General features: G+C 56.7%; 1 protein-coding gene across 1 annotated transcript; it reads left to right on the top strand.

The window, feature by feature from the left end:
* Positions 1–152: 152 nt before the first annotated feature.
* On the top strand, positions 153–27,720 carry CLPTM1 (CLPTM1, transmembrane protein). Its single transcript, XM_027515505.1, has 14 exons — positions 153–258; positions 6,567–6,679; positions 12,457–12,580; positions 13,518–13,676; positions 16,048–16,165; positions 20,390–20,475; positions 21,221–21,341; positions 21,946–22,190; positions 22,930–23,023; positions 24,981–25,171; positions 25,448–25,543; positions 25,862–25,997; positions 26,611–26,778; positions 26,987–27,720. The coding sequence occupies exons 1-14, from the start codon at positions 187–189 to the stop codon at positions 27,274–27,276; spliced, it is 2,013 nt and encodes a 670-aa protein (XP_027371306.1). The 5' UTR covers positions 153–186; the 3' UTR covers positions 27,277–27,720.

Genomic DNA, 27,720 nt, shown 5'->3' with positions numbered 1-27,720 from the left:
GGGTACGGTGGCTCGATTGGCCCTTTCATAGCCGGAAGAGGCTTCCGAGAGGCGCGGCTGAGGCCCACTTGAGAGATAGATACGGTGGCCGGCGGGTCGGGCAAACGTGAAATCTCGCGCGATCGCGCTGGAGCCGTCCGGGACGGGGCGGTCCTGGCGGCGGGGGCGGGGACCCGGAGCGGGAAGATGGCGGCGGCGCAGGAGGCGGACGGGGCTGGCAGCGCCGTAGTGGCGGCCGGGGGAGGCAGCTCCGGTCAGGTACGGAGGCCGAGAGGGGCCTGAGGGGTTCTTCCCCACCCGGGGGGCCTCCCACGGGGCGTGTCCTGCCTGTTTTCACAGAATCCTGTGCTCTGAGGGGTCCTTGCCCAGAGGGACCTTGAATACCGGGCCCAGGCGGGGCCGGCAGCCTGGGAGGCCGGACAGTGCGGGGAGCGGGGCCCTGTTGCGCGCCGGGTCCCCTGCATACTCGCGCCGGGCGGCTACCAAGCTCGCTGCTCGAGCCGACGAGACAGGGGCGCGGAGGGGCGCAGACTTGTACCCAGGCTCCCAGGGTTCCCGATTCCGCGGTTCCAGGCTTCCGGACCTTCCTAGAGTGGGCTGGGGTTCACGGCGTGCTCTAGCTGTGGGCAGTGATTGATTATTTTGGAGTTTTCTAACTCTGGGGAAGTCAGGTTATCATCGTGGTGAAAGGCACGCGCTGTGGAGACTGACAGACCCATTTTACAGACAAGACTCCGAGGAACAGACTAAGGCGCTTAGAGAAGGTCACCTCGGTTAGATTTGGGATATGTTCCCTGTAGAACTTACCCGCCGTTGCTGAAGCGGGGTGGTCGAGACTGAGATGGGTTTACTTTCAGCGTATATGAGTCCTATGGGGAAATTAATCCTGGCACTGACTTTTGACCCATTGCCACTTCAGCTAAACAAGCTGTAGAACATACTAGTTCAGGCAGCCACCCTTGAGATGTTCAGGGAGTCGATGGAGTGACAGCAGAGGTTCTAACGACCCACCCACTGGGATGTCACTGACATGTGGGAGGCAGTACAGGGGAGAGGAGCGCAGGTTGTGAGAAGAGAACAGATCTGAAGCTGACTCTGGGTGTGACCTTGGGCAAGTTCCTTTCCCCCTTTCATTTCTCCAGTGGTAAATGAAGGGGTTGGGCAGGAGGGCCAGCCCTGTGAGAGCCCTGCTCTCTCTTTTCCTAGCCACAAGAGTGGCTCTAACCATGTCCCTTCATCAGGGGAGTGAGAGAGAAGACAGGAGTATAAAGAAGTCCTGGAGTGACAGGGGTGGTGACAAAAAATCTATGTCAGGGACTGAGGGAACCCAGTTCAGTTCAGTTCAGTCGCTCAGTCGTGTCCGAGTCTTTGCGACCCCATGAATCTCAGCACACAAGGCCTCCCTGTCCATCACCATCTCCCGGAGTTCACTCAAACTCAACGTCCATCGAGTCAGTGATGCCACCCAGCCATCTCATCCTCTGTCGTCCCCTTCTCCTCCTGCCCCCAATCCCTCCCAGCATCAGAGTCTCTTCCAGTGAGTCAACTCTTCGCATGAGGTGGCCAAAGTACTGGAGTTTCAGCTTTAGCATCATTCCTTCCAAAGAACACCCAGGGCTGATCTCCTTTAGAATGGAGGAGGGGCAAATAATACCACCTGGGGAGGACTCGAGGGTGCAATTTGTATGACAGAGTCAACCTTCCTGGTCTGGATCTTTTCAGCATCTTCAACCAGGGCCTGGCCCCAAGGGTAGTCCTAGGAAGTGTTTGTCCCTGTCTTCAGGAGCTTCCCAGTCTCACTGAAAGAAGGCCTTTCCTTTTCTGAGTTTCTATTGATTGTTGCCTGGGGCAGTGTTCAGGGAGACTAGGGCTCAGTGTGCCCTGTTTGCCTTGAGCTTACAGAAACCCGCCCCCACTCCACCCCCCGCAAGATCTCTTGTCTGACTTCTATCCAGAATCTTTCAAGATTTATCCCTTTGCTTTCAGGATTAAGTACAGATTCTTTGGCAGACCGAGGCGTTGCGTGATCTGCCTTTTTCCCCCTCAGACTCGACTGGGGTTTCTCAGCTTCAGCACTGTTGACATTTGGGGTTGGACAGTTCTTCATGGTGGGCGCCGTCCTGTGTTGTATGATGTTTAGCAGCATCACTGGCCTCTACACGTTGGGTGTCAGTAACACACACGTCCCTCGCCCATTGTGAGAACCAAAAACATCTCCAGATGTTGCTAAGTGTCCCCTGGAGGGAGTGGCAGGGGGAAGGAGGCAAAATTGTCCCTGCCTGAGTCCCTGGACAGGAGGAGCATCAGCCACTGTGAAGCCCTTACTGTGAAACGAGGCACATGCCTCACTCTCTGTTCCAGCCTTTGCACGTGTTTCTCCCGTCTCTACCTGACTGATCCTTATTAGTCCTGGATATCTCAGGCATTCTCTCCCCGAGGAGCCTCTCTGACCCTGTCAGACTGGGTCAGGGCTCCCACTGTCCCTGGGCTGCCCGGTGCCAGCCCTGCCCACTCTGGGTTGTCACTCCGTCTCCTCCAATGGACTGGGAGCCCCTGGAGGACAGAACGGGAACTGCCTTGGTCAGCGCTGTGTCCCCAGCACCGCCCACCCAGCTCAGGAGTAAGCACGGAGCACCCGCTCGGCACCTGTGGGATGAATGGATCTTGAGGCAGAGGCCGGGCTGAGGTGGAATTCCCAGTGCCAGGCAGTCAAAGAGGATGCCCTGAGTTCCTCCCAGCCCCAGCCTGGTCTCAGGGCCTCCGCTGCTTCCTGGGGCCCTTCTTGGGTGTTCTGGGGATGGTGTGAGACTGGGCACGTGGGTCCCAGAGCAGGAACTATGTCTTAGTCACTGCTGTGCCCTCAGCCTCTGCTGCCACCCTCGCCTGGCTCCTGGGCGGGCCCTCAGCGATCTGCCCCAGGCAGCCTGCCCCTCCTTCAGCCAGGGCCTCAGACACCAGCCCACAGCTCTAATAATCATCCCTTCAGCTGATGTGGGTTGAGTCTCCGCTGCTTGTTAGTCCCCATGCTGATACTGGGGATCGGCTGGGAACAAACAGAGGCCCTGCACTCTTGGAGCCCATGTATTGTTGAGGACTGGGGGGTGGAGTGGAGTTAGGGACAGGGACAGTGAATAAGAGAAATAAGAGAGTGTATACAGATAAGAACACATATAAGAAAAACATACAGTGTCTCAGGTGGTGGTAAGTGCCATGGCCAGAACTACAGCTGGGGAGGAACATACGAAGTGAGGGTTGGGTAAGAGGGTTGTAACTTAAATGCAGTGGTCTGGGAAGGGCTTTCTGAGGAGGCGACGTTTGAACAAAGACCTACTGGAGATGTGGAGGGAGTCACACAGACAGTGGGGGGAAGCCCTTCAGATGAAGAGAACAGCCAGTGCAAAGGCCCTGAGGCAGAAGAGGCCTGGGGTGACGAGGGAACAGTGGGGAGGCTGGCCTGTCTGGAACTGGTGACTGAGGGGAGGCGGGTGAGAGAAGACGGGCGTGGAGGATCATGCCAGGCCTCAGAGGGCCACGGTGACAGCTTTGGCTTTACTGTGAGAGGAGTGGGAGCTGCGAGAGGGCTACCTTTTCACTAAGGTGTAATTTAGACACCTGTGGTCAGTGTGGAGTTCAGAAGCTGTCTGCCTTCCTGCAGTTGTGCGGTGCAGCCACTGCTCCAGTGTGGTCTCAGAACACTCCCTGGTGCCCTTCTGCATGATCTCGCCCCAGCAGAGGTCCTTTTTTATGGCTCAGTAGTATTCCATTGTGCCAATCCAGCACAGGTCACCCATCAAAAGACTCGTTTGTGGGTTGCTTCTAGTTTTATGTATAACACTGCTATGAACATTTGCATATAAACTTTTGTATGGACGCATGTTCTGAATTCTCTCGGGCAGAGACCTCGGGGTGGGATTGCTGGCTTGGTTGGGAGCATACTTAGCTTTTAAGTACCTGCCGGATTTTTCAAAGCAGCAGCTCTGCGTCTCCCACCAGCAGCGTACGGCTGTTCCAGTTTCTCCACGTCCTCACCAGCGCTCGTGCTCATCCCTCCTTTTGATCACAGCCATCCTAGTGATTTGGTTTCCCTTTGCATTGCCCTGGGAGGATTTCCAGGCCAGCTTGTCCACCATCACGGGTAGGATAACAGACCTGGGAGCCAGCCGGGCGCTAAGGCGCTCAGTGTCTGACTCTGCAGCCCCGTGGCTCCTCTGTCCATGGGATTTTCTGGGAAAGAATACTAGAATGGGTTGCCATTTGCTACTCCAGGGGATCATCCCAACCCAGGGATTGAACCCATGTCTCTTGTGTCTCCTGTGCTGGCAGGTGGGTTCTCTACCACTGGCGTCACCTGGGAAGCCAGCCAGATGTTGGTTCAAACCAATATTTAAATCAAATATTGAAGTCATTCAAGCTTCCTTTTCTTGACCCGGAATCAGCTCAGACCTGCTGGAAATCTTTGCCCCCTTTTCCCAACCCCTACCCTGTGTCGCCAGGAGCAAGGCTAGCCCTGAACTCTGCATGAAGTTCTGTGCCTGTTTGACCTCCCCCGCCCCTTGGCCAAGCCTTTGCCCACACCTTTTCTCTCCCTCAGATGCCCTTCACCCAAACGGCAAAGACAGCTCCTCAGGAGGCCTCCTCGACTAGCCGGCCACCCCTTTGTCATCACCCCCTCTGCTTGTTTCCTCCGGAACACATCCCCGTTTACCATTGTTAATTATCCTGTTTACTTTTCTGCCGGCCTGCTTCCCTCTAGACCCTGAGCTCCAGGAGGGCAGGTCCCAGAGCTGTATGGGCAGCACCGACCCCACCGCCCAGCACTGGGCCTGGTGTTTGGGAGGTAACTTCTTTTGACACGCGAAAGAAATCTTTTCTGCCCTAAATGTATGATATTATCACAGCCTGGCCCCTGGGTCAGAGAGGTGAAGTGTCAGTGAGGGGAAGCGACACGCCTAAGATCTCACAGCCGGGAATTGTGGGACCAGACTGCAGCCTGGGTCTCCTGGACTCCAGAGCCTCCACCTTTGACCCCACTGCTGGGTGCCACCCCCACTTTGGGAGGTGAAAGGAGAGTACTCTCACTGGTGAAGGGGACCGGAAATGGCAAGTGATGCATTTAACAAACACTGGCCTTGGCCTCGTGGCAGCCTCATCTGGCTGGCGGGGGGCCTCTGTCTTCCGCTCTCAGGGGCATTTGCAGCTGACCGAAGGCAGAGGAGCAGCTTTGGGGTGGGAGGGAGAGAACTGGAGGGGCCCAGGAACAGGTAGACTTGAGTGGCTTGGGTGTTCAGGGCGGGCCCTTAAGGCAGCATTTGTTGATTTTCCAGGTGTTTATTGAGCCCCTGCTCTCTGCCAATGCTGGGCGGGGCAGTGCTCCCACCTAAAAGTGATCGAGACAGTCCTGGTCATGTTCTCAAAAGCTGGTGGGTGAGGGAACAGCTGTCGGGAGGGAATAGGGCAAGACAGGGGAGCTAGCAGGTGCAAAGACAGGGGCGGCAAGAATTTCCCTATCTCAGGCCCTTCCACTCTGACATCATGACACTCTGCTTCTGAGCTTCTCTGTCTGTCTCTATTTCCTTTTTAAAAAATTTAGTTTTGGCGGTGCCGGGTCTTGGTTGCTGCGCGCGGGCTCTCTCCAGTTGTGATGAGCAGGGGCTTCTCTTCAGTTGCGGTGTGAGGGCATCTCACTGTAGTGGCTGCTCTTGTTGCAGAGCTCGGGCTCGAGGGCACTCAGGCTTTAGTTGCTCCTGGGCATGTGGCATCTTCCAGGATCAGGGATTGAACCGGTGTCCCTTGCATTGCAAGGAGGATTCTTAACCACTGGACCAGCAGGGAAGTCCCTGAGCTTCTGTTTCTAAGTGAAGACTCTGCCTTTGGGCAGCCCTGCCTGGCCTGCCCACCCCTCTGTCATCCTGCCGTCATCCTTCCTGAGTGACCCAGACACATGGTGGCTTAGGCTCCCCGAGCCTCGTTTGCCCGCCTGCCAGGTGGAGATGTTCCTGGTTCCGGCCTCACAGGCGGTCTGAGCCATGTACAGGTCACGCACATCCGCCTGCCTCACGCTCCGACTGTGGTTGTGTTTCTCTGTGTCTGTCTCACTTGCTGGATCCGGAGCCCTTGGAAAGAGGGCGCCCCCCACCGGGCTGGCCACGGAGGAGACATCGAGACTTATTTGCATAGGGAAGGAGCTTTCCGATCAACCCCAGCCTTGCACAACCTGACACCTCCCGCGTGACCCCTTTCTGCACTGTCCCCGGTGGGCATTTCGAATCCTGGGAGTGTCCTGGCCCCTGGAGCACTGGCCCGTCCTTAGAATCAGACTGTCTCTCTCACCTTCACATGTCTACCTGCTGCTTCCCTCATTGCCTCCCCTGCGCCGGCCAACTGGTTATAATTTAGGGCTCAGCTCTGGCATCTACTTCTCCAGGACTGCTCCCTGACTCCCAGGCTGGGCCAGGCACCCCCTCTGCGCTCCGCCTTTGCTGGGCCTCAGCACGCAGTGGCGCCTGCGACAGCCTCAGTGCATCAGGACGCGTCCTCCGTCCTCACTCTGGCCTGTGTCCCCGCAGGTGACCAGCAATGGCAGCGTCGGGAGGGACCCGCCGGCAGAGACCCAGCCCCAGAACCCACCTCCCCAGCCAGCACCCAACGCCTGGCAGGTCATCAAGGGCGTGCTGTTTAGGTGAGTGGATGCGGCTTCGGTGTTGTTCATTGACAAAAGCTCAAATAAGGAAAGCATAAAGAGGGAGTCCTCTGGCAGTGCAGTGGTTAGGACTCTGCGCTTCTGCTGCCAGGGGTGGGAGTTCAGTCCCTGGTCAGGGAACTAAGAGCCCGCAAGCCTCATGGTACGACCAAACAAACAAAATTTAAAGAAAAAAAGGAAAGGAAAGAATCACTGAGAATGGCCACCATCTGTATTGATGGAGACCCTTTCTATTTGTCCATGATCCTGGAGGCTGGAAGTCTTGAGATCGAGGTGTCAGGCAGTCTCGTCCCCTCTGAGGCCTCTCTCCTCGGCTCGTGGCTGGCCATCTTCCTGTGCCTTCACCAGGTCTTTGCTCTGCCTGCGTGTCTGTGTCCTAATCTGCCCTTTGTGTGTGGGCAGTCTTGTGGGATTGGGGCCCACCCTGAATAATGACCTCACTCGGCCTTAATCAGCTCTTCAAAGGCCCCGTCTGCCCATACTGGCACTGAGATACCGAGGGTTAGGGCTGCAGCACGTGAACGTGGGGTGGGGTGGGGTGCGGACACAGTTCAGCCGCAACATTTGCATTACATAAAATTTAGCATTTTAACTTTTTTTATTTTGGCCGCACTGCAAGGCACGTGAAATCTTAGTTCCCCGACCAGGGATGGAACCTGGGCCCCCTGCATTGGAATCCCAGTGTGGTAACCTCTGGACCGCCAGGGAGGTCCCATTTAACTATCCTTAAGTGTACCATTCAGTGGCATTTGGTATATTGATACTGTCGTGCAACCATCAGACCATCTATTTGCAGAACTTTGTCATCTTCCTCAAACTGAAACTCTGTGGGCTTCCCAGGTGGCTCAGTGGTAAAGAATCTGCCTGCCAGTGCTGGAGGCGCAAGAGACATGGGTTTGTGGCTCAGACAGTAAAAGCATCTGCTTGCAATGCAGGAGACCCAGATTTGATCCCTGGGTTGGGAAGATCCCCCGGAGAAGGAAATGGCAACCCACTGCAGTACTCTTGCCTGGAAAATTCCATGGATGGAGGAACCTCGTAGGCTACAGTCCATGGGATCGCAAAGGGTCGGACACGACTGAGCGATTTCACTTTCACTTTCTTTTCCAGTATTCTTGCCTGGAAAATTTCTTCCCATGGAGGAGCCTAGCGGGCTACAGTCCATGGGGTCACAAAGAGTTGGACAGGATTGAGCACACACACAGTCTGAAGCTCTGTACCCATGAAATACTGACTCCTGTCTCTCCTGCACCTGCTTTAGCCCCGGCCACCACCACTCTGCAGCACCTTCTGTCTCTATGGAGCTGACTGCTCTGGGTGCCTCCTGTAAGTGGAGCCATACGGGCCATCCTTGCGAACCTGGCTGGTGGTCATCCTTTTGCCTGCGGATTCATATGACCATCCCAGGTGCCAGGAGGACAGGACCTGCCTTCTGGAAGGCCAGCATCTGACCAAGCCCTGGGGAACCTCTGGGAGGGCGTGGGCGGTGGGGAAGGAATCTCCCGGGTAGGTTTTTTCATCCGTGGAGCCCCTCCCTTCTCTTCCCCATTTACTCTCTCCTGTCCCCTTGTCCCCATGTCCAATAGCAACTCTATGGACCATAGCCCACCAGGCTCCTCTGTCCATGGGATTCTCCAGGCAGGAACACTGGAGTGGGTTGCCATTCCCTTCTCCAGGGGATCTTCCCAACCCAGGGATCGAACCCACATCTCTTACATCTCCTGCATTGGCAGGCGGGTTCTTTACCACTAGTGCCAACTGGGATGCCCAGTATGGAGTTAGAATCTTCTTATCTTATATATCAGTTTCTTCTTTTCATGCTTCAGGCACCTAGGAATAAAGATTAATTTTATCTTTCCCTTCATTTTTACATAAGAGGTAGCCTATTTTACACAGTTCTGCACCTTGATTTTTCTCATTAACAATATACCTCCGAAACCTCTCCACATCAGTACATAACAGAGCTTCCTTCAGATAGGCGTTCTTCATACAACACGGTGTAGGCTCATTTCCTTCCCTAGAACCAGGCAGCACCAAGAAGCAGTCCCCATGGGTGCCCGGGGACCTTCTCCATCCGGAGTTCTTAGATGGGCTTCAGGCTTTGTGCTCAGGGGCCTGTGAACTCTCTGAAGCATGGAGCAGATTGTGAGAGTGGCCTTTTGGGGGAGTAGAGGGTAGAGTCCATGGTTTTCAGCGCCTCCTGCAACTATACCAATGGTTACCTGGAGTTGGGGGTGGGATGGGAGGGCGGTTTTATATGCTTTTTTATATATTTACAATTTTTTTCTGTGAATGTATTGATAGACTGCCTGCTTGAGGTGGGAGGGAAGTCTCTTTTATTTGCTCACTCCAGTAAGTTGAAAAGCAGTAGGTGAGGCCAGCACTGGTATCCTCAGGCTGGGCCTCTTCGTCTGGGAGGTGGGGATGGTGGGCTGCATCCGTGGGCTGCATCCGAGAGGGCCCGTGATGAGCAGATGGTGCACACTGGAGGGAATTGGGGATCTGGAATCCTGCAGAAAGTTTGGTCCGGCCTGCCACGTCTTAGACACAGGGGCCCAGAAGCCCAGAGTGGGTGGGCCCCCTGCCGGCCACGTACTAAGTCAGGGCAGAGCTGCCTGTGGATGTCCTTGCTCCCACACCCTTTCTTGGCATATGTACTAAAATGAGAGCCTCTCTCGGAAGTGGAGGGGGTCCCTGGAGATCACCAGTGTCAGACCTTCCCCAGCCCTGTGCATCAGGGACCTCCTGGGGCAGCAGCGGATGGCTCAGCTGAGCCGTGGCCCCCGAGACCCCAGGGCTGTGTGCCTTGTACAGGCAGAGGCAAGTCCCTGCGCCTGATCCTGCCCTTCAGTGTGGTTTGGGGCTCAGCAGGGAGGTACCCACGCACACTAGAATTCCCTTGTAGTGTTTTTCCAGTTCAGAGTTTGTTGTATGCCTTTTTTCCTATGATGAAAGTAGCGGTAATAGCTGACACGTCTAAAACATTTACTGTCGGTACCAGGCTCCATTCTAGATGATGTGTGTATCATGTGTGTGTGCGTGTATATATCAGTGCATCTAATGCTTATAAATAACCCTACGTGGTAGGTAGTATTGTTGTCCCCATTTTAACTGTTGAGGAAATGGAGGCCTGGAGAGGTTGAGTCCTGCCTGAGGTCTCACAGTCAGGAAGTAGCGGAGCTGGACTTTGGATGCAGATATTGCAGCTTAGAGGCTGAGCACTTAACCTTTCTGCCACACAGCCGAACACAGTCTCTGCTACACAGTTGAACAACGTGGGGATCAGGGGTGCCTATGCTGTGTATCCACGTATAGCTTATAGTTGGCCTTCTGTGCCGGCGTCTCCTCCATATTTGTGGTTCCACATCCACAGGTTCAACCATCCATGGATTGGGTAGTTCTGTAGTATTTACTACTGAAAAAGATTTGTGTGTTCAAACCTTTGTTGTTCAACGGGCAACTGTATGGCTTTTCACACCTGTGATCAATAAGTCCTTGTCTCATTCAGTAATTACAGAGCTGCATGTATATGAGAGACCTGAATTAACACAATAGAACTTTTCCTCCGTCTCATGTACTGTTCTGGACTTGGGCAGACCAGGGTTATGCAGTGTTCTGCATCCCAGATTCCTTCCTGCTCTTTGTTCATTCCTGGATTTTGCCTTTTATCCTCGTGGCCTAAAATCGCTGCTGAGGATGCGGCCATCATGTCCACATTCCAGGAGGGAAGAAGAAATAAAGATGGGATGCTCTGTCTCTTTAAGATACTCGTATAACATACTGTTTTTACATTTTACTGGCCAGGACTTCACCATGTGTCTAAACCTAGCTGAAATGCTGGACTTGTAGTCTTATTCCAAGTAGCCAAGAGGTCCAGTTAAAATTTAGGAGTTTTCTTTCTGATGGAGAAGGGGAAGATGAATATTGGGAGAAAACTAGCAGTTTGCTATAGTTTTATTGTGGGGCTTTTATTTTGTTCATTAAAAAATATTCAAAAAGCAAAGCATAAAGAAGAAACTAAAAATCACCTCATGGTAGCCAGCATTCATCATTACTATGTTGGTGGCGATCCTCTTGCTGCGTGGGTTTCTATCTAGTTGCAGCGAGCCAGGGCTGCTCGTCATTGCAGCGTGCAGGCTTTTCATTGCGGTGGCTTCTCTTGTTGCAGAGCGTGGGCTCCGGGGCTTGCTGGCTTCAGTAGTCGTGGTTCCTGGGCTTTAGAGCACAGGTTTGGTTTTTGTGGCATACAGAGTTAGTTGTTCCTCGGCATGTGGGATCTTCCCAGACCAGGGATGGAACCCATGACTCCTGCATTGGTAGGTGGAGTCTTTACCACTGAGCCACCAGGGAAGCCTCTGCGCTGAATGTTTTTAAAGACAGTATTGTGTTTTGAGGCATTTTGTTCTGTTTTTGCTTACCCCAGGTCTTCCCTATTCCCCCAAAGCAAGGGGGGTCCGTTTTAAAGTTGATTTGTACGTTATACTTGTCTTTGCTTTTATGATGGCATAAAGGTGCATTACAGATTGTTGGGATTTTTCTTTTCTTTTTATTGCAGCAAAAAATGTATATAACACAAAATTTACCATTTTAAGCCATTTTTAGGGGTACAGTTCTGTGGCGTTAAGTACATTCACATTACTGTGCAGCCATTATTGCCAAACTTCTCCAAAACTTTTTCATCTTCCCCATCTGAAACTGTCCCCATTAGACACCAACTTGCATTTCTCTTTCCTCCAGTTCAGATTTTCCGTGGGGTTTTTGCGTATATTACACAATATGGATGGGTAACTCTATATATTTCCTTCCCCTCACCTTTCTCCTTTAAAAGTGTATCCTGGAAATACCTCTGCTTCATTTTCAACTCAAAGGTTGCATATTATGTTTATTCAATTTTGTAAATTGAGAAAATGACTCTAATGTATTTGTTTTAACTAAGAAAAAAAGAATATGTCTACACAACTATACTTTAATAAAAATGAATAAAGAGAATATATATTTACATGTATTATGTATAAAAATTATATGTGAGAATATATGAAGAATATAGAGAATATATTGCTATATTAAGACTTGTAATTATATACACAAAACTAATGTTGGTATTTTCTTACTATATATGTATATTTTTTTTGGCCTTGCAACAAGGCTTGTAGGATCTTAGATCCCTAGCCAGGGATTGAACCCACACCCTCAGCAGTGAAAGCGCAGAGTGCTAACCACTGGACTGCCGGGGAATTCCCTACATAACTCCTCCAGCTAGTTTCCAACGGAGAGTTGGTCTGCTTAACCTAGCCCAGTGGTACTAAAACGAAGGACTCACGATTCCTTGCTATCTGCTCGTCCCGTTTTCAGCTGACTTGAAGTTCTGAGACGTTGCTCATCCAATGTCTGTGCCTCCAAAATGCTGGGATTCCAGATTCCAAGGTTCTCACGCTTTGGGATTCCAGGGGACTGGGACATGAGGTGTCCAAGTTCTGAGGTTTTGAGGGTCTGAGCCCCTGCGACCTGTGGCCACCAGACTCCCGGTGGGAGTCAGCGCCAGGCCTCCCCACTGGCAGACAAAAGCATCTGGGGTCTGTCCCAAGGCATGGCCTTTGGGGGCATCTGGTCTTCTCAGCAGCCCTGCAACTTCCTTCTTAGGGACACCCCCCTCCCTGATCAGACCCCCAGTCAGGCCCCAGCAGGTGCTGAGTCAGGTTAGGAGTGGCCACATTGGAAAGAAAAGGACTCACCACCTTCCCTGCTTGCCTTCTCAGGATCTTCATCATCTGGGCCATCAGCAGCTGGTTCCGCCGAGGGCCGGCCCCTCAGGACCAGGCGGGCCCCGGAGGAGCCCCGCGCGTCGCCAGCCGCAACCTGTTCCCCAAAGACACTTTAATGGTAACCGCTGGCTGGGAGGCCAGACCCGGGAGAGGAGGGGTAGGGGAGGGAGGGGGAGTGACACAGGCAGTCAGCACAGATGCCGTCCCTGGTCACAGGCAGGTCTGTGAACGGGTCTGGAGTCAAAAGACTCTAGGTTCATCGTCAGCCTATGAAACCTGAGTCACTCAAGTGACATTACGAGGAACAAGGAAATTCTTTCGGGTTTGGGCAACAGTCTTGGCTTCTCCCACGTTTGTGGTTCTCCAGAGCTCTGGGATGCCAGATTTCTCGGAATTCTGGCCAGCAGGGTTACCACCGTCCAGCTGGTTCTTATCAGGGGACTTCCAGTTTCTGGAGAGAGAAGGCCATGGGGACGTGAGAAGGGAGGGGGTTCCGATGCTGCGTCTGCAGCATCCCTGGGTTCTCAATAGCTGGCCGACACTCCTGCACACCTTGACTGGGCTTTATCCATGGGAATTCTGATGAAGAAGCCCATGAGAGGCTGAGAGAGAACATAATGCAGGGAGGTTCGGATCCTTTCTAACCCCAAATTCTAATCGGCAGACTGACCATTGTTAAGACTCAAGGTAGATTCCTGGGTTGGGAAGAGTCTCCTGGAGAAGGCAGTGGCAACCCACTCCAGTATTCTTGCCTGGAAAATCCCATGGACAGAGGGGCCTCGAGGGCTACAGTCCATGGGGTCGCAAAAGAGTCGGACAGGACTGAGCACGCACACCTTCCTTCTTAGACGCCATAGGCTCAGACCAGGACAGACATGGTAGGGTATGAGGAAAGAGATTTATTCTACCAGCGGCCACGCTTTTCCTCACTAACTCTCCCCACCCCATGTTGTTCATATTACTGTGATGACAGCTCCTCTTCTGCTCTTTAATCTGTCAACTTCAGAGGCTCCTATGAGCAGCCCTGGCTGACCCCCCGCTTCCCCTCCCGACAGAACCTGCACGTGTACATCTCCGAGCACGAGCACTTTACAGACTTCAACGCCACGTCGGCGCTTTTCTGGGAGCAGCAGGACCTCGTATACGGCGACTGGACTAGTGGCGAGAACTCCGACGGCTGCTACGAGCACTTTGCTGAGCTCGACATTCCACAGGTGGGGACGGCTTCTGGTTTCTGGCTTCCCGGCTGCTGGGCCAGCACCCAGGGCGTTTCCTTGAACCAGCTCCCAGGCCGGCAGTTGGGAGTCCGGGTTCCAAGCCTGGCTCTGCCCTCAGTTCACACGCTGTTGAACACAGGCAACTCCCCAAGGTCTCTGGGCCTCGTCCCCCGCCACCTCTCCAGGCAGATGGAGTTGGAATTGGCCTCCCACCTGCTTTCAGGGTTGTGATCTGTGTTTTAAACCAGTGAAAGATTAGTAATCGTCCCTGGAGGTGTCCAGTTAGGCAGCCTGGTTTGAAAAATACAGTTGGTGTTGATTAAGTGCTCACTGCATCCTGGGCAGCAGACTAGGCTGACTGAAGGGAACCACCCAAGGCAGTGGGAACTTTTCTTTCCATTTGACTAATGAGGAAGATTAGGTACAGAGAGGCCACGCCCAGGGTCACACAGCCAGTGACAGTTTTGAACTCAGGCTGTCTGACTGTGAGCTCTGTGACAGCCCCAGGTGCTGATCCCACCTCCTCCAGGAAGCTCTCCCTGACACCAGGCTCAGGCAGAGCCCTCTTTGGGTTCCCCCACCCAAGCCTTGCCAACTCTGGAGGGGGATGGTCACTACCTGAATACGGATCTCTTTCCGCATGGAACTGTGAACCCTGTCACGGTGAGGCCAGGACCATCTTGGTCACTGCTGTGTTCCCCGCTCTACCCAGCAGTGCGCTGTGTGCAGAGCCCTTGACTGTTGAAGCGTCTGTGAAGTTGATGGCTCTGTGAGTGTTGCCGTCTCTCTGGAGCTTCCCTCACTCATGCTTCCCCATCAGGTCTCCTCAGCCTCCTAGGGAGGAGGGGGTGTGGGTGCCGTGTCTGGCTCTGGCTCGGTCTGTCAGCAGCTGGAGGTAGCGGGGCGATGCAGGCCTTCTGAGGCAGGCAGGACAGCCCAGGCTGTGGGAGGGGCGGCTCCCGCGGAGACTTCACGTCCAGCCCCTAGACCCCTCCGCAAGATCCCAGGAGGGCTGCGGGGCAGGAAGCCAGGCAGTGAAGGCTGCTCCCAAGGACTTGGAGCTCACCTTCCTTCCCAGCTTTGTGATGGGAGGGTGTCCAAGTTGTTCCTGATGTTGATTTAAGGAGGTGACTGAGCAGCGACACAGAGAAGCCAGTGCCATTGGAAGAAGAATTTACTGCTTACATTTCCTGGGAGGAGGGGGCCCACCACACCATGCAGGGCCACATGCGAAAGTGCCAGGTTTGGGCAGGAGCTCTTCAAAGGGGCAAGGAGAGGCCTTGGCCGAAACCTCCCTCCATTGAGGTTTCCTGAGGAAAGGCAGGCCAGGTGGGGAAACAGCTTAGGACTGGCCAGCTTGGTCAATGTGTAGGCTCTGGGCTGGAGGGGTGGTCTCTAGTTGTCTGGTGCCTGCCCTGGGTGATTCAGTGCAGCCTGGGGTATGAGAGTCAAAAAGGGCTTGTTGTGGGTGTGGACTTGGGCTTCTTGGTTTGCATTTTAAAGGTGTCTTCGAAAGCAGTTGTTTATTATCTCCAGGAATCAGCTAGCCCTGGGAGGAGCAGTCTCTCCACCACCAGATGTGGAAACAGCATAAAATATAAAAAACATGAAAAGAAAAAGAAATAAAAAACATGGTTAGCACAGGGGTGGACTTAAAAGACGAAAGTTGAGGACAGAGAGCGGCCAAGTGACTCCCAGCTCCCCATGAAGGTCAGACAGAGAGGCTCCAGTGAGGCCTTGGCCGCCCTGCTTCAGTTGGGGGGAAGGGCGGGCAGGGACGGGGCATGAGAACAGCGGTGAAGGACCCAGGGAGGACACACACGGTGAGAGGCAGGGCCCTGGGGGAGCCCACAGACTGGGTTCGGACAGATCCACTTACTCACTGCCTGTAGCCTCTCCACGTGAGCCTCAGTCACCACATCTGGAAAACGGGATAATAATATGCCCCACTGCCTGAGGTTTCCGTGCGTTGTGTGGATGTGGACTCGCTGGATCGGGCAGTTGCCATTCGAAGTGTCAGAGCAGGGTCTGACCTTCATTGTTTCACTGTTTAATGAATTCGGGCCGCTGGTGTTTATTGAGCTCGTCCTCTGGGCTCGAGTGACTGTGCTCAGTGGCCCCGGGTACTCCTTACGCGCCTGCTGTGCCCTCCATGCTGACCATCTGTGTCCTGCAAGTGGGCCCTGAGGCTCGGTGAGCCACACAGCTATTGTGTGCTGGAGCCCGGTTTTGAATTGGAGTCTAACTCCAGTGTGTGGCCTCAACCCCTCAGCTACACTGCCCGCCCTGAGCACTCAGGACATGGGTGTATGGGTGGGCATCATCAGGGGCATCACTGTCTCCTTGTCCCTATGCACCCACCTTGCAGAGTGTCCAGCAGAACGGCTCCATCTACATCCACGTCTACTTCACCAAGAGTGGCTTCCACCCAGACCCTCGGCAGAAGGCGCTGTACCGCCGGCTCGCCACAGTCCACATGTCTCGAAGTAAGTTCCTCTGCGCCCTGGAGCCCGGCTGGTATGGCTGGACTCAAACCCCACGTACCCTACTTGTCTCTGGACACCCATGGATAGGCAGGAGAAGAATCTGCTTAGAGCAGGTGGAGAAAGGGCCTTTGGAGGGGGAGGAGTTGGTGTTCACAGAAGGGGAGGGTGGGCCGGCTGTGCGTAGTGCCGGGCCTGGCAGACCAGAGGGTCCAGAGTAGTCTGTGGGCAAATGCTAGCTGGATCGAGTGAGCAGAGGGAAACCGGAAGGCCCTTGGCCGTCGGTTGCATCCAGTGTGATCTCTAGTCATCCACGTCAGCTGCTTCTGGAGCGAGTGCTGCACAGTGGGCATCTGGGGCCTCCCTTGGGGCCGGGCGAGGCTTCCAGGCTGCGGGTTTGGGTGCGTCCTGCATGGCTGTACTCCGAGCCTCTTTCCCCCCGCACCCCCAACACACGCCTCTGCGTAGGGCTGCTCTTGATGAGGCAGGCTGGTGGGGCCACGTCAGCGGACTGGCCGCGTTCTCAGCCTGCTGGCTGTCCACCAAGTGCCAGGTGCACCCCCCGAGAAGCTTGATCTGGTGAGCAAACCCCGGGGCTGCCAGTGGCCCTCAGAAGCCCCGGCTCAGAACTGTGGCCATTTACACAGCCTGGTACTGAAACTAAGCTGCTCTGCCCACGGCCTCTTCTTAAAATTTTGTTTTTGTTTTAAATCTTTTTACGAGCACATGGTTTAAAACTCAAGTAAATTCAACCAGACAGCAAAACCCATCCGTCTCCTGCTCACCCCCTCTCAGGCTCCCCCAGTTTCCACTCCCCACTGGCAGCTGCTCTAGCTGTTTCTGCTTCTTAATCTCCAAGGCTCCCAGTAACAAGGTGATGCTGTAATTTTTGGGTTTTTCTGTTCTAGACATTGTCTCTTGACTTCCTACTCTGGAAGAGGAAATCTCAACTCAGGAACGTAATTTGATTAGATTCAAATTCAACATTCAGATGATCTTGAGCTCGTGACTCTCCCTCCCATCTAAACCATGCAGTGTCTGTGTTTATTTCCCTTCCTAGTCTAACTTCTTTTCCGTGAGGTTAAGAATTATTGGCATTCTTCCGTCTGCTCTTTGTCTTTTGTCCTTGAGTCCAGTGTCTCCTAATGGGCAGTCATGGGGCTCTCTCGACACACTTGAGTTTCAGCAGATCTAGAGAACAGACCCCCTGCCTTCCACCCCTCAAAGCCCCCATCCCTTCATGTAAATGCTGTGTGCCCCTCGCTGTGATTCTATTGTGCCTACGGACTTGGTTAAGATCCCTCCAGCTGTTCTGTGTGGGACAGCGACAAATGCACTTTAATTTGCGTGGTTAGGTCTTTCCCTACTTCTCTGGGTATAAAAATAACCCAAAGGATGAGAATATTTTTGTAATCGTCTACACTGGATGAAACAAAAAACTAGTGACTCTGTCAGTTCTCAGAGCTGAGTCAGAAAAGTCCCCGGGTGTGCTGAGCACTGTTCTGACTAAGCAAGTGTGCCTGTGGACCGTGTTCTGCAGGCTGTTCTACCCGGCTGGCTGGCGGGCTTTGGTGGCGCGTGTCCTTGAAGATGTGGGCTGAGGGGGTGTGGTCTGCAGCCCCCGCCCTCCCCCAAATGTGTCCCTGCAAGTCTGGTCACACGTGCCTGATGCCTGAGAGGTTCCCTCGAATGTGACCCCAGTGGGCAGCTGCTCACCTGTCCAGTTACCCCCAGCAGCCCTGCTCAGTGCCAGTGTCCTCTGTGGTTTCGTCTTTGGTGAATGTGATCTGTGGCACTGTGTGGCCAGGTCATGTTCACGGACAGTGTGACAGATATTGGTGCGCTCTGCAAAGTAGAGCCTGCAGCCTGTGAACCTGAGAAACCGCTGGGGTCACCAGGCTTGCCTCACAGCTGGGCCCTCTTAGAGCAGGGGCTCGGAGGGACATGCCAGCCCACTTCAGGGCATAGAACGAGAGTGTGGGACCGGAAAAGCCCCCTCCCCAAAGGACCAGCAATCGGGACTCGCTGAGTGCTGTCCCGTAGAGATACAGCACCCGCCACAGAGCTCATTTTAAGTTATCTAGTGCCCACATTAAAAAAAAAAGACAAAAAAATGATTGTTAGTAATAATTTTATTGAGGTCAGTGTGTTGTCATTTCAGTGTGTAATCAGTATAAGAAATTAACAGGATGTCTTAGTCTTTTTCCTGCGCTCCGTTTCAAAGTCCAGTGTGTGTTATGCACTCATAACACATCTCCGTTTCAGCGAGCCACATTGTCGGTGCTCAGGGTATAGTTCTAGAAGCTTTAACTCCTAAAAACGGGAGCTTCTTTCACCCTTCGGAAGGCACTTCCATCTCATATCATAATCCCCTCTGCTGCCACCAAGTTGCAGAATGTTCTCCACCCGAGTGGAGAAGCCTCTCTTCTCTGGGGCCGGTGTGGAGCCCCCAGGTGTGGAGCATGTCCAGTGACAGTGACAGTGACCTGATCAGTGGAGCACGCCCCTGCATTCATTCCCCAAGACGTCCACCCTTGGGCATTTCCTGCTTTCCCCCAACAAGCGGGGCCTAGGTCTCAAATGCCTTCCCCGTTAGTAATAATAGAAATGCTGGGATGATATTCATGGGGACAATAGGAGCAGCTGTTCCTGGGCTGAGACCCTCAGTCATTTGCCAGAAGAGTTTTTGAGCGTGAGCTCGTTCATAGACTCCAGAAGCCCCCAGTTCGGAGCGGGTGGGAGGGATCTGGACCCTGTGGCGTGCGTCAGTGTGACTGTGCCGGGACGCTCTGCTTGGCTATGCTCTGTAGAGCAGAGAGCCACCTCCCAGTGGTCCTGCCCAGAAAAGGTGAAATTTATCCCCATTGTCAAGAGTGGGGACCGAGGCCCAAGGTGGGGACATAGCTTATCAGTGGCCCCCAGCTTGTGGGAGACAGAGCCAGGGTGTGACCCCAGGGGCCCCCAATTTTGGCTAGCTCCCTCTCCCAATTCCCCATGTCTCCCTAGCCCCTGAGGGCAGGATGAAGTCTCAGTCGGGCCGTATGAGGTCCCAACATGAGGAGGAGCTGAGGAGGAGGCGGGGCGACAGAGTGTAAACAAGCACCAGCCCTGTCTGTCTGGCGTGTTTGGGCAGGGTTGGGGGCAGGGTGGCAGGGAGCCCATGGCTGACCTGGCATCCGCAGGAGGAAGTGAGGTCCATTCCTGCCCAGGGACTCAGCCCCACAGTACTTTCCACATTGGCGGCGCTTGGCCTTCTCCAGCACTGTCGCGGCCCACCTGTTTACATTTGTCAGCCCCGCTGCTCGTCACTGTGGGCCCAGCCTAGAGTGGGGGATATACTAGAGTCCAGGGTGGGCCGAACCCCACAGTTCGTAGACTGGTTGAAGGGACAGACAGCAGATGAGTAAGCTGGTGCACAGGTGACCAGTGGGTGGTGATGGGCTGCTGTGAAGGAAACAGAAACGGCGAGGAGCAGGCCTGGGCAATCTCCTTCAGTGGAGGGGGCAGAGGGCCATGTAACCAGGGGCTAGAAGGGGAGAAGGAGCCAACCGGGAAGATTCCCACCCTGATGGGTCCCTGCCAGGGAGACGCAGCAGCTCGTCTGAAGGCCCAGGGTCAGCACATCTGAGGAGAAGGAAGTGGGGTGGGTGAGGGAGGGAGGTGGCGCAGGCTGAGCGTCAAAGGGGCCGTGGTGAGCCTCTCAGGGGCCTTGCCCAGGACAGCCCTCTAGGGTTCTGAGGCAGAAGGATGATGCGATTGCATACTTGGTCACAAAGAATCTGGCTTTCCTGGGCAGAGGGGATCTTAGGGAGCAAGAGTGGCCACCAGGAGGCCAGTACTGAGGTGACTCTGGTCAGCCAGGAGGGGGTGCTGTGGCTGGGCTGGAGGGGTGCCCAGGAGGGGAGGCAGTAGTGAGGTGTTTGGCATGTGCTGGAGGGCACGTCCACCCAGGGTGGGCTGATGGAATGGACGCAGCAAATTGTGGAGAGGGAAGACAGGACAATTTGGTGGATGCTACTGTGACTATAAAGATGGGGACCCCGAGGCCAGGTAAGATGTGGAAGGCAGTGCAGGCTCTCTGGTTGATTCTGTTCTCAGTTGGCGGGCGGAAGAGTGGGAACCGGCAGCCAGGTGAGCAGCCGTCAGTGGGTGGAGGTCTGGGGCCTGGGTCCCCTGAGTGCCAGCCCATCTCAACGTCCACCCCTTTCCCGGCCTCCCTGCCTGCAGTGATCAACAAATACAAGCGCCGGCGGTTTCAGAAAACCAAGAACCTGTTGACGGGAGAGACAGAAGCTGACCCAGAAATGATCAAGGTAAACACGAGCGGAGCCATCAGGTCCTGGGGGCGCCGTCTGGACCCGGGTTCCCAGCTCAGCAGGCACCCCAGGGGAGTCATCTCCTGCACTACCCCTGAGCCACTGGGGGAGCCTTTATGTCTCTGAGCCTCAGTTTCCCTCACTAGAAGCAGAGTCAGGATGCAGTTAGCTCTCAGGGAGCAGGGGGCTCCAGGCGAGGCTCCAGCCGACCTCTGGCAGTGGCGGGGAGGGCCCTCTGCTCAGTGTACACAGACCCACCCAGAAGCCTCTCACCAGCCCGCTGGGTGGGTCCCGGCCCAGGCAGACTGGGCCGAGGTGTCACAGCCAGGAGATGGCAGGGCCGCGATTCACACCCAAGTTGCCGGGCCCAGAGCCCAGGGTCGGCCCGGCACAGAGGAGGCACTGGCTGATACTGTGGCTCTGGAAAGAACACTCCCCGTCAGCCCAGGATGTGAACTGGCCCCAAGAGTCTCCCTCTCCACAAGATGGTTCCAGGCGGGAGGGTGGCCCCTGAGCACGGAGGCTGCACTCCACGGCCTGGCGCGCTGTCCCATCCAGATGGGCAGACCTGCGTGTTGTGCTCCAGCGGGTGGCTGGGGACAGCCAGGGCAGTGGGGTTTAGAGGCCGGCCCCCTGCCAGCGGTCGCTGTGGTGGTTGCTGTTTGCCATTGTGATGGTCACGGGAGTCCTCTGGAGGAAGCGAGCAGCTGCCTGAGGCCCCCCACCTCCTGTCTTCCCTCAGAGGGCCGAGGACTATGGGCCCGTGGAGGTGATCTCCCACTGGCACCCCAACATCACCATCAACATCGTGGACGATCACACGCCGTGGGTGAAGGGCAGCGTGCCGCCTCCCCTAGACCAGTGTGAGTCCTGCCCTGCTCAGGCTCCTGACAGGCCATTTCCTCATCTCCTGGCCCCATGCCCCTACCCCTGTATTCCCTGTCATCTCCAACTAGGTGTCCCCCTTCCCAAGCTTCCCGCCCCACCCTCTAGACACTCCCCTTTCTCTCCCTTCGGCACCCCTGATGACCCCAGTGCTGACCACCGTGTGCCCAAACCGGTCTCATCTGCCCCACGAGCTTTCTTCAGAAGGTGTGCACTGTTGCCAACCTTGGAAATGGAGGCAGCATCACTTAGGAAGCCAGATTTCTGACTCTTACAAAATCCCGACACGCGGTGGCCCTTGGGGCAGCCGGAGTCTGGAGCTGAGCTGCACCTGTCCCTCCAGCTGGGGCCTGCCCAGCCTGCCCTTAGCCTGCCCCCCTGAGGTCATGCAGTCTTTCCACTCCTTGGCACAGCCCAGAAATGTCCCCTGTCCTCCAGTGTCTGTCGAGGGGGCCCCATTGGGTCCCTGCAAACATCTGAATTTGACCCCTTTGTCCTCGGAGGCTGGAATCGCCCCACCCCTGTGGGTGCCTGTGGCCTCCGGCCCGGGCTGAGCAGAACCCTCACCCCTCATGTCTGCAGATGTGAAGTTCGACGCTGTGAGTGGTGACTACTACCCCATCATCTACTTCAACGACTACTGGAACCTGCAGAAGGACTACTACCCCATCAACGAGAGCCTGGCCAGCCTGCCGCTTCGCGTCTCCTTCTGCCCACTGTCGCTCTGGCGCTGGCAGCTCTACGCCGCCCAGAGCGCCAAGTCGCCCTGGAACTTCCTGGGTGACGAGCTGTATGAGCAGTCAGATGAGGAGCAAGACTCGGTGAAGGTGCGGCAGGGGTGGGGCCTTCCCTGGCTGCAGGAGGGGAAGGGGAAGTGGACCGCGCTGCTGGCCTGGGGGCTGCTGGCCGGTGCTCTCTTGCCCACAGTTTCACAACCTCTCAGGGCCCCTCCCCGTGGGGGGCAGGAAGTAGGCATTCGGCCTCTGGCCCTGGCTGACACTGGGGGTCCTGCCTCTGAGGCTTCCATGGCCATCTTTGCCTTGGCTTTTCTGTTTGCTGGGGCCGGCCCTCTGGGTCTAGACCTGTCTCTTCTGCCCCACGGCCTGCCGCCCTGCCTTTGGGCTCTGACTCGAGGTCTCTGCTCGCTTGCCCTGTGTCCTTGAGCAGCATCCTTCTCTGCCCGCCTCTGGCATGTTGGGTCTTGGCCGCGCTTGCCTGGGGCCGTCTCTGGTGTTGGGTTTCTGTCCTTCACTTCGACTCTCTCAGTTATTACTCTGCCTGCCCCCATCGCTGTCCCCCCATCTCTCTTCTGTCCCCATTTTCCCCCCTCCTTCTCCGTGCATCCCTCGCCCACCCTCTCTGTGCCCATCTGCCTATTTCTGACCTGCTCTCCTCCTGGCCAGCACGCCCCCTCCCCGGAAGCCCCGGGGTCAGGTCTGTGGGAATATCATCAGGCTCTCCCAGGGCCAGAGGAAGGAGAGACGGGCTGGCTAACGGGGAGGCGCTGCGGTCAGCCCCAGCCGGGGCCCGGCGATGCTCATGGCCATCTCCCCACCCCCGCCCCAGGTCGCCCTCCTGGAGACCAACCCCTACCTGCTGGCACTCACCATCATCGTGTCCATCGTCCACAGTGTCTTTGAGTTCCTGGCCTTCAAGAATGGTAGGGATGGGCTCCAGGGCCCTGTGAGAGGCCATGGGGGACTAGGGGAACGGGGGTGTGTGTGGGAGGGTAGGGTACACTCCCTCCCTCTTCCTCTCAGGCCCTCTCCCTGCATGGGGCCCGCCAGCCGCACTCTCCAGAGGCCTAGGGAGCGGCCAGCAACTCCCAGCCTAGAAACTACCGGCCGCCGGGCGTGGCGCAGGGGGAGGGGCCGGCCCGCTGTTCTGGCAAAGGTCTGGTCGGCACCGCCAGGAAGCAGGGCTGGGGAACTCCGAGGCCAGGAGCAGGGAAGCCCCATAGCTGCTCCTGCTGCCCTGGCCGGCAGGCTGCCCATTGGGGGAGACCCCTCGGGGGGTGCGGACAGGGCCCACCTGAGTGGGAAAGTGACAGCCGTGTCCCCAGAGGGCCCCAAGGTGCCAGAGGCCAACAGGGGTGATGGCCATGTTTGAGGGGCCCTGGCCACCTGCCAGGCACTGTGGGGGCACCCTCGCCAGTGAGCTCATGGAAGCCCCGCAGCCAGAGCCCAGGAGGCAGCATCATTACCCCACGTTTACGGATCAGAGAGGTTGGTTCCTTGCCCGTGGTCATACAGCTCCCAAGTGGCCCAGCCAGGACTTGGATCCAGGAGCCTGCTCCAGCTCCCGCTTCATATTCCTGGCCCTGCTGGCTACTTCTTCCTTCCCTGGAGGACCCTGGCCTGAAGGAGGCCTGGCCCTCAGCAGCTTCTGAAGGTGGCAGCAGTAATGAGTACTATTGATATCATTATTACTAAGAGGGCACGGCTGTGACTGGGTTACTTTTTGAAGAACTGTAACATCAAAACCCAACAGTAAATGGTGCTGACTCCAGTAGGGAGGAGTCTGTTAGCCGAGGTGGATGCTGGTCCAGGCACCAACTTGCAGATGCTCCTGCTGACTGCGAGCTGGGTCCCTCAGGGTCCCTCTTTGCCTAAGCAGAAATGAAGGCACAGGGGAGGGAGTCACTTGCCCAAGGTCACAGAGCAAGGGTGTGAAGGGTGCCTCTGGTCTGAAGCGGAACTCGGATCCATGCACCCCCGCCAGAAGCCCTGTGTGTCTTTGGACACATTCTTCCTAGTTAGGATTGGGTGGGGGAGGTCCTATGAGGGTCTGATGGTCTGACAAGAGAGGCGTGAGTCTGTTGGGTGTGCTGGGGCTCTGGAGTCAGAATCAGAGCTGGGTGGGCAGCCAGCACCCAGACCATGCCTGTGTGACCACGGACCTGGCTTCTCCCTTGGAAGACCTGCATCATGCTGAGTCGGCCTCCTCTGTTGGCAGGGGCTGGGTGCACAGCCCAGCAGGGTCCCGCACTGCCATGATCCTTGGGTCCACGGGGCCCGCAGGGGGACTGGGCTGGGCCCCACGGAGGGTGGCGGGGGTCCGGGGGGGACACAGGAAGGAGCTTCCATTGGAGAGCAGAGCCCGTGGTCCTTGTGCACGCCCCACGCGTGGTGCCGGCAGGTTCCTTCAAGGCCTTGGGGCCGTGGGCCGAGAGAGTACTCGTGCTGGACTTTCCCACCCGGCAGAGGCGCCACAGCGCCAGGGTGGACAGCTCAGGTCTGGCGTCACACAGACCCAGCTTCCATGTAGATTCTGCCAGGCCAGGCTGTGTGGCCTTAGGGATGCCGCGGCCCAGAGCACTGAGTGCGTGAGGAGCCCTGGAGCATGGCTGCTGTCTCGCCATCACTGCCCATCTAGGGGCTGACCCTGGTTGGGGTGGGGGGTGTCCAATCTGAGGACTGCAGAGATCTGCCTGCCTGGGGCTTCGGTGGCACCCGCAGAGCTGACTCTCAGGGGAAATGGGAGTCGTGTGCCCCCTTCCCCCTTGGCAGACCCACTGCCGTCCCGGGAGTCTGAGGAGGTCAGGGCTTGAGGGAGCTGCAGGAGGGCCCAGGCGGCTCCTCACGCCCCGGCTGCCCCCCGCCCCTTCCCATGCACAGATATCCAGTTCTGGAACAGCCGGCAGTCCCTGGAGGGCCTGTCCGTGCGCTCCGTCTTCTTCGGCGTCTTCCAGTCCTTCGTGGTCCTGCTCTACATCCTGGACAACGAGACCAACTTCGTGGTCCAGGTCAGCGTCTTCATTGGGGTCCTCATCGACCTCTGGAAGATCACCAAGGTCATGGATGTCCGGGTAAGGCCGGGCTGCCACACTGCGGCGGGAGCCCCCCGAGGTTGGGAGCGGGGTCGCACGGCCCAGCCAGACCCTGGAGCTGGCCCCGGGGGATTCCCAGTGCCTGCCGCACTCCCAAGACCAAGGGGATTTTCGCACCAGGGGATTTTTCGGGTCACACATGGGGCAGGGGAACTGGGAGCAGTGGGGAAGGTCAGGGGCTGGAGCTGGCTCGAGGGTGGGGGGAGGGCGGGAGCCAGCACGGCAGCTGGCCGCAGCCTCCCTGCTTATCTGCAGCTGGACCGGGAGCACAAGGTGGCAGGGCTCTTGCCCCGCCCGACCTTCCAGGACAAGTCCACATACGTTGAGTCCTCGACCAAAGTGTATGACGACGTGAGTGTCCCCCTTCCCAGCGGGCCCCAGGGGGCTCTCCAGGTACCTGCTCGCTCCTGGGGGCCCCGGCTCTGCACAGTGCGGGGCTGGGATGTCTGCCTGTTGGCCGACAGCCCCTTGCTTTAGGGCTTGTGTCATTCCCTCCAGTGTCCTCTGTCTGCCACATTGACTTCCTGGCTGAGTCCAGAGTTCCCAGGGCTACCTGGAAATTCCCCCAGGCTGGCCTGCCAAACCAGGTGTGGGTGGGTGGAGGCAAGGAGCCAGGGTGCCAGGTGGGGCCCAAGGAGCCACATCCCAGCCCCACCCTGTGCCCTGCAGATGGCGTTCCGGTACCTGTCCTGGATCCTCTTTCCGCTGCTGGGCTGCTATGCCGTCTACAGCCTCCTGTACCTGGAGCACAAGGGCTGGTACTCCTGGGTGCTCAGCATGCTCTATGGCTTCCTGCTGACCTTTGGTGAGCAGGCCCCAGGCGCACAGCCCCCGTGGTGTCTGGGCAGGTATCCAGCCACGGCTCTCAACCCCTTGCTGGGGCCTCGACAGTGAGCGAATCGGCCTGGCCCTGCCCTCCCCGTGCTGTCTGGGGAGATTCACACAACCCCAGACAGGGATACTTTGGGGTGGTCAGGGATGGCACATGGGCAGCTGCAAAGTGCTGCCTAGTCTGATTTGGGGGTCAGAGAGGGCTTCCAGGAAGCCCTGGACAGTGCATTTCAGTCGTCATCCCCAGGGGAGCTGACAGAGTGAACAGGCAGACGGTGAGCAGCTGATGAGTGGTATGAAGGAGTCAGAGTCGGGGGGCATTGAAGCTGGTGGGGGGACCTCTCTGAGGAAATGACACGTAAACTAAGGCCTGAAAGATGCCCAGGAGGGAACCATGCAAAGGTCTGGTGACAGCAGGCAGAGCAAGTGTAAGGCCCTGAGGTAGGATGTGCCGGGCTGTGGAAGTAGCAAGGAGGCCAGTGCGACTGGAGCAGCGAGAGGAAGGCACAGAGGCCAGAAATGCAGTTGGGGTGGAGGCTCAGGATCCCCTTTTGCTCTGCTCACAGGTGCCCCTTCTCACCCCACAGGCTTCATCACCATGACACCCCAGCTCTTCATCAACTACAAGCTCAAGTCCGTGGCCCACCTGCCCTGGCGCATGCTCACCTACAAGGCCCTCAACACCTTCATCGATGACCTTTTTGCCTTTGTCATCAAGATGCCTGTTATGTACCGGATCGGCTGCCTGCGGGACGGTGAGGCCCGGTGGGTGGGTGGGTTGGCTGGCAGCACCCCCGTAGGCTCTCACCAGAGCTGGGCATGGGCGGGGCCCTGTCTGAGGGAGGGGCCCCGGCCTGGGCGCTCAGCCCACTCAGGGCAGGACGACTCCTCCACCCGCCACATGCTGGGGGCCGGGTGGACCCTGCCTCCGTTCCTCACGCCACCCCCCCGCCCCTCCCCCAGATGTGGTCTTCTTCATCTACCTCTACCAACGGTGGATCTACCGCGTCGACCCCACGCGGGTGAACGAGTTTGGCATGAGCGGCGAGGCCCCAACTGCAGCTGCCCCTGTGGCCGAGGCCCCGCCAGCAGCAGGGGCCCTCTCATCTGCCCCCAGCCCCACCACAACCACCGAAGCCGCCAGGGAGGAGGCCTCTACACCCCCGCCCTCCCAGGCCCCTCAGGGGCCCAGCTCTGCCAGTGAGCCCCAGGAAGCCCCTCCAAAGCCAGCAGAGGACAAAAAAAGGGATTAGTCGCTCCTGGTCCTCCTCCACCCAGGCTCCTGGTGACCACCACCCCGCCGCCCTGGCCCCTCGCCACCCCATCCCCGTTGCCCTTTCCCTGGACAGATCGGGCCGGGGCGGCGGGAGGCCCCCCACAGCCGGGGCCCAGCGTGAGGCGTAGGGGCCGGGGCAGGCCAGGACCCATCATTTGTGGAGGTGCCGTCCGTCTGTTCCTCTGTGTTTCTAGCCATCTCGCCCCGCCAGCCTAGCACCATTGGGAATCATGGTGAAGCCGATGTGGCACTGCCGAGGGGGTGGGCCAGGCGGGGGAGGGGGCGGGGGCCCACGGAGGGACGCCCACGGCCGTCCGTCATCTTGTCCCTCGATCCCCCACCAACCCCCCTCCTCCCAGACCGCCGCCCTTTAACACAGTCTGGATTTAATAAATTCATATGGGTGTTTAACTTAAACTCA

The sequence above is a fragment of the Bos indicus x Bos taurus genome, chromosome 18 (genome assembly GCF_003369695.1).
Source record: "Bos indicus x Bos taurus breed Angus x Brahman F1 hybrid chromosome 18, Bos_hybrid_MaternalHap_v2.0, whole genome shotgun sequence".
Classification (NCBI taxonomy): domain Eukaryota; kingdom Metazoa; phylum Chordata; class Mammalia; order Artiodactyla; family Bovidae; genus Bos; species Bos indicus x Bos taurus.
The sequence above is the reverse complement of the archived record's forward strand: the minus strand, read 5'-3'. Positions and strand labels throughout refer to the sequence as shown.

Bases quoted from the DNA above. Each gene is read 5' to 3' on its own strand.
- CLPTM1 (XM_027515505.1), top strand. From the start codon at position 187: ATGGCGGCGGCGCAGGAGGCGGACGGGGCTGGCAGCGCCGTAGTGGCG. The intron at 12,581-13,517 runs GTAACCGCTGGC...CCCTCCCGACAG, and splicing joins TCCCCAAAGACACTTTAATG to AACCTGCACGTGTACATCTC. The intron at 25,998-26,610 runs GTGAGCAGGCCC...CTCACCCCACAG, and splicing joins TGGCTTCCTGCTGACCTTTG to GCTTCATCACCATGACACCC.